The sequence below is a fragment of the Aplysia californica genome, unplaced genomic scaffold (genome assembly GCF_000002075.1).
Source record: "Aplysia californica isolate F4 #8 unplaced genomic scaffold, AplCal3.0 scaffold00288, whole genome shotgun sequence".
In the NCBI taxonomy this organism is placed as follows: domain Eukaryota; kingdom Metazoa; phylum Mollusca; class Gastropoda; order Aplysiida; family Aplysiidae; genus Aplysia; species Aplysia californica.
In genome coordinates, this window is record NW_004797558.1 from 256,156 (window position 1) to 262,547 (window position 6,392).

At 38.0% G+C, this 6,392-nt stretch overlaps 1 protein-coding gene across 1 annotated transcript in view; it reads right to left on the minus strand.

Moving 5' to 3' along the window:
- The window catches only part of LOC101854647 (ankyrin repeat and sterile alpha motif domain-containing protein 1B), a gene marked incomplete in the record, with an annotated part of 155,677 nt that overhangs the window by 130,797 nt on the left and 18,488 nt on the right, over nucleotides 1-6,392 (minus strand). Inside the window, 4 exon segments of the mRNA XM_035970576.1 lie at nucleotides 2,014-2,110; nucleotides 2,558-2,682; nucleotides 3,028-3,102; nucleotides 4,725-4,881. Coding sequence (XP_035826469.1) covers nucleotides 2,014-2,110; nucleotides 2,558-2,682; nucleotides 3,028-3,102; nucleotides 4,725-4,881 — 454 coding nt within the window.

Consider the following 6,392-nt stretch of genomic DNA (forward strand, 5'->3'; position numbering starts at 1 on the left):
TGTGTGTGTGTGTGTGTGTGTGTGTGTGTGTTTGTGTATGTAGATGAGAGAGTCAAACACATAGGCCTACTTTTAGATTTAGTAAGAGTTTTACGGCACTTGCAATACAATTAATATTAAGTCATATAAGTGTCCAAGAAAAAAGATATAACTGAGAGTAACATACAAAAAAAGGAGGGGATATAATGAAGATAGATGTTTGATAGGAAAGAGGGAGCAAACCACAAAATAACACAAACCAATCACCCACCAAACTCGTAGAGTAATTTGTTGTAAACTGATCAGGTTAAGGAAACATAGTGAACTGGAAAACAATAAAATAACAGTAAAACGTCTACTTTCATGAATGTTATGACTTATTATTAGATCCCACAAAATCTTTACGTCCTTATTCTGTACAAAGCCATGCACTCAAAATAAAAAGGTTTCATTTTCTACCATTTTACATTGTCATGTCAGTGACAACAAATGCTTATTTAACATATTCACGGTTCACTGAAGCATATTATCCCATATTTTCTTAACTCCCAACCCCCACCCCCCTCAGCAACAGGAGCTATCCACCTGCAAGTTCCTGAATGTTGATACAAAATACACACCACTACACACAGAGTTCCGCATTGTGCACAGGAGGGTAAAGGCAGTTAAGTACAGACATGCACTCGGATCAATCAGGTCAGAAGACATGTTCACCACTTTTGTTAAGTATTTTATGTTCTTGGTGTTGCATGCACAGTGTTTGATTTAAAAATAAATAATCCACTTTTTTGGAAGCTGGCTCCAAACTATGAACACAAAAGACATTCGCTTCCATTATAAATATATATATTTTACCATTGGAAAGCTACGACTAGATAACCAGTATTAATAATGAAAATTCTCATTCGGATTTTGGACAGAAATTGGTCCACATTCTCCAAAACATTTACAGCAGCCCAAGAAAACAGTTACACAAGACATAAAATACACAGAAAATATCTATACCAGCTAGAGGATTTCCACATGAACATGTTTTGAGAAATAGCAGTTTCCATGGTTGAGCAGATAGTTTAGTTTGAGTTTTACGGCACTTGCAACACAATAAGGTCGTATAAGTGCCGAAGATTAGAAGAGAGTAACAAACGCAAAAAAGGAGGAGAGATAAGGAAGACAGAGGTTTGACAGGAAAGAAGGAGCAAACCACACCAGAACACCCATCAACCACCCACAAGCAGATAGTTTGCCCTACCAATGACAATGAATAAAAACACCGAAAGAAAACTACTAATGGCATTGAAATAGGCAAAGATAAGTTCAGGCAAGGCAGAAAAGCAGCTGGTTTTAATTCTGTATGAGTATCAAGTAATTTGTTTTAAAATCAATTCATCTCGAGCATGCAAAAACATCCCTTCTGGCACCTCCAGCCTTTCAGGCTTCAATCAAATTCTATTGGTTTATGAAACTCAGCTCTTACTTTTCGACACTTGTCACTTTGAAACATATAATGCAAAAAAGAAAAAGTCCAATGAAAGAGCATCTAATTTTTTAAATATTTTTTAAAGCTATAAAAAAATTATTTATGATGATTTTCTTTCAAATTTGAAAAAGACAGCAAAAAAAGTCAAACAGGAGAAAGGAAAAAGCTAATCCAACATGAGGCTGAACAGACAACTGACCAAATTCCCTTTTCAGAAGTCCACCTTTAATCAATTCACAGCATCAACTCAAGCCCACCACTTTTACTGCAAAGCTAAAGAAAAACATCAACCTGATATTGCTCATAACAATAACATGTACACACTTGCACGGAAACGAAACAGGACAACAAAGTCTGAAACAAACAAAGTAAAGGAAGCAGAACATCCCAGGAAACCCACCAACCATCTGAAAAGATGACAACATTACCAAAACCAGAGACAAAACAGTGAGGAATTCGTAGGTTAATAGGCGAAACAACAAGCTCATTTTACATTGAATTTGAAGTTTCGTAAATACCCAGTTAAGGGGGAAGTTCTTTTCTACAAGTCTACAGACCTTGGCGTCTAAAGGAAAACCAGAATCCAGAAGGTACTGCACGACCTGCCGGTGTCCATTCCTGGAGGCCAGGTGCAGTGGCGTCTGCTGGACAGACCTGGGAATAAGATAAATGTCAGAGATAAGCCTTTGGTAGAGATAATAAAATGTCAGAGATAGGTAAGCTTTCGGTAGAGATAATAGAATACAAATTGGCTTCTTCGTGCTGAACATTATTGATATCCCATTAAAAACATCCAAAATAAACCACTATAGACTCTAACTCCTTTAAGAGGGAACTTTTGTGACATTTTCTCTAAAACCAAAACAATCTGTTCTTGTCAATCATTTAAGATATTTAAGGTACTTACACAACTGTACTAGTGACTTTTTTAAAACTTTGAAGAGTAAATTAAAATTACATCAACACAAGATGAACATTAAGCCTCATTGGTCAACACTAAAACAGTAACCATATGTTGGCTAATTGGTACGAGGTGCAGTTTATTCACGTGTAAGAGAAAGTTTATCTGAGTTTGCTCCACTCTAGGAATCAGCGGCTCACCTCTGTGCTACAAGCTCAGGATGCGAGGTGATGAGTTGTTTCACAATGTCCAGCCGGTCATACTGGGCAGCCAGGTCCAGGGGAGACAAGTCCTCCAGGTTCCGTATGGTCGGGTCAGCCTTTTTCTGTGCACAAACAAAGATGACATGTAATTTTTTCTGAATATTCATAGCATGCTAGCATTTAAGGCAGGAGCCACACTTACACAGAATTGCCAAAACCTTTAATACACAGGTATTAAATGTGAAACCAAATTACAGTCAAACCTGCTCTAATGACCATCTGTATAAGACAATCAGCTGTACAAATAGCGCCACTCTAGTCTTTTTTTAAACTTAAAAATTACAAGCCATTTCTTCTCAGTAATGGGTGGCCGTCTCAGAAGATTTCGACTGTATAATATTTTGATAAAATAAAGGTACAAGCAATAGCACAACATCCACAAAACGCTACACAATTCACACACCAACCTGTAGCAACAAGGACAGCGTATTGTCATGACCGTGCTGTGCTGCAAAATGGAGAGCTGTGTTGCCGTCTCGAGTCTACAAAAAAATATGAAAAAAACTAGTCAATAATAATAAAATTAATAATATTTAAGAACAGAGAGGAAGGTCAACTCAATAACAGCGACGCAGTGCAGGCGAAAAGCGAGACAGAGGGAAAGCAATGACAAAGTAGAATTTACCCTGGTTTTCCCCAACCACCCACAATCACAAGAATTATAACTATAGGGAAAACAGTAGCAATAATGATTATAATGATAATAATAGAGATAATTGGAACATAATAAGGGGGCTCTCGTGGCCTAGAGGTTAAGGTGTTCACCTTTCACTCAAAGGTCTCGGGTTCGAATCTGGGTACGACCGAAAAATTTTCTTCTCTAAAATTGTCTCCTTTCACCTCCTTTCCTTCTCTCTAGCAATGTTCTGTCCTCTGCTTTCGTTTCCACTTTCTACTCCCACTCCCTCACGTCCTTTGCCCCTTCCTCTGGGCTCTTAAATCTTTCTGCAGCCTTCCTACTGCTACTCCTCGGCTTCTTATTGCTGTCTTTCAGCCACACCCCTGATCTTCTGGTAGAAAAGATCTACAACAAGCCTTCTCGGACAAGGGCGAAAAATTTCGGAGGGCCCGTGTGCGGGTTGCGCATGTTGAAGATCCCTTGGTGGTCTAAAATCGATAACAGAAGGATTCGGCCGCCACCCGGGCAAAATTTAAAATTTCCTACCAACTAAAAAAGTTTGATGAGTCCCGCACGGTCTTATGATCTTATGCAGTTGCGAGAGGCGTAAACCACTTACCAAACCTCCCCCCCCCCAAAAAAAAAAAACCCATAATAATAATAATAATAATAATAACAATAATAATAATAATAATACTAATAATAATAATAATAATAATAATAATTTTGGGAAAATGGGGTTATTGGTATCATCTTAAAGTCTGTTCATTTGCCTTCTTTTCAGTGAAAAAAAAAATCCATTAATGTTAAAAAGAAGTCAAAATATTTGCGGTTGAAGAAGGTCAGGGTAACCTGGTTTCAGAGGTAAAATTAGCTAGAAAATGGCCACCAAAGTTTGGTAACCTCTATAGCCTGAGAATCCTTGGAAACTGAAAATTTACCTTTTTTTGTGCCTTTAATAAATGTATTTCAGAAAAATCCACACAAAAATGTGTTTTACATAGACATAAAAGAAGTTGAGCCAAAAAAAGAAAATTGGAAAAAAATTGCCCATCTGACAAAAAAATGCAGATTTCTTTGATTTCATTATTTTGAGGAGCGCCTGATTTCACTACGATATCTCATATTTTGTTAATCTGAGCTTCACAGTTAAGTAGGAAGGCCACATCCAACATTTCAACAGATTGACAATATCATTTCTATAGCAATAGAATTCAAACATGATGTACCATGATAGAATCTTATGTCTATTCTTGATATACTTATTGAATTCAAACACTTGTATTTTTTATGTACCAAAAATTTAATATAGATGTCCATAATGTCATAATATAGAATGTATAGAGCATTGAGCATGCCATTCAGCAGGAGTTTGTGCAATGCAAACGCTTTCTATTATTATTATTATTACTATTATTGTTGTTATTATTTATATTATTATTATTATTATTATTATTATTATTATCATTATTATTGTTTGTGTACCTGCAAGTTCACCAGGGCCTGCCCATCAGGGGAGTGGAGGAGGTGACTGCAAATGTCTGTGTGTCCACTCCACGCCGCCAAGTGTAGAGGGGAACAGTCCTGGCTGTCCAATACTGTCGGCGAGGCATCGCACTCCAGTAACATCGTTACAATTTCCCTGGAAGCAAAAATGAAAATAATAATAATAATAACAATAATAATCATAATAATTAATAATAATAATAATAATAAAATAATACCCCCCCCCCCCCAAATCCCCCCAGAAGTATTGTTGTTACACTGTCTCTGTGAGCAGAATGATATGAAACAATGATTTGTTTTTCAGAAATGAATTTTATTCCACTATATTCTTCAGCAGACAGTTGGAGACACACAATAAAATATACTTTTCCACAAACATGAAAAGGAATGCACATCTGTTACCTGCAACGGAGAAAAGCCGGACCTAGTTTAGTTTTAGTAAGGTTTTACGGCGCTCGCAACTGCATAAGGTCATATGAGCGCCCAGGGGTGGATGTCAGCAGAGAAGTCCAAACGTGGAATCAGGCTAACTCTGCTCACCTCTCTAGCCTCAACAGCACAAAGTCTGCTTCCTCTATCAAGGCACCCCGGAAAAAAGCCGTTCACAAAAGAGATTGACAAACATACAAAAGAAGAAGAAGAAAATGACGATAGAAAGGATGAGGAAAGAAAAAGCAGCAGTTCCCCCATATGTTGTTCCAGCACAGTATATAACCATGACATTGATAAATCAGCCCATTTACAATTCTTCTGTCCAGAAGAACATGTTAACATCTCCCCTTTGAGAATGGCCTAAAGAAACTTCAGAGAGTAGCACTGCCCTAGGAAGGGGGGGGGGGGGGGGTGACCAGTACACAACAGGTGAGAATGTTGCTTGGGGAAGGCAAAAGCAACAGGCACTATATAGTTATCCTGTGACAATGATTTCACGTAACCATTCAACGGGGCGGGGGCGAGGGTATTATAAGAAACTGTATCTCCGATTAAAACATTTATCTCTGATGAGAAAAAGAGATGGGTGAAGAACCATGGAAACAATCAAGCCAGCAATGAAAAAGAAAACAAATGTAAATGCCTTTAGATTAAAAGAAACGGCAACCCGCAAATTATTCCAGTACTTTAGATACTCTACTAAGGGTGAACATTTGAAACACCAAGCAAAGTAAGAAAATCTGCGCTCGGAAAAATAATAACAATTACATTTATATAGCGCATATATCCGCTCTACAGCAAGTTACATGCGCTTTACAACTACCATTACCCTCAGAAAACCCTAAACCTCAGAAACATTCTCGGCTTCCAAGGAAGCGTACTGAGCAAGAAGCCGACAAAGCGCTCAAACACTAACAAATAGAAAAGCTCTTTCGCCGTCTGTTGTCTGTAGCTGAATGAGTATCCATTCCCCCCTGAGTGAATTAAGGAACGTTCTTGTAGAACGCCTTTACCACTATTTACAAGGACACGATGTCGGGCTTATGACAACGTTTGAACCCATGACCTTTCGGTTACGTGCCCCACAGTCTGACCACAAGACCACAACGCCACAAACAGAAACAGGCACTTTTATACATAAAAAGTTCGTAAGTTTCCACAATGTGTATCAGACATTTCTCATTCTCTACTTTCTGTTTTTTCGAGTGGGGTGGG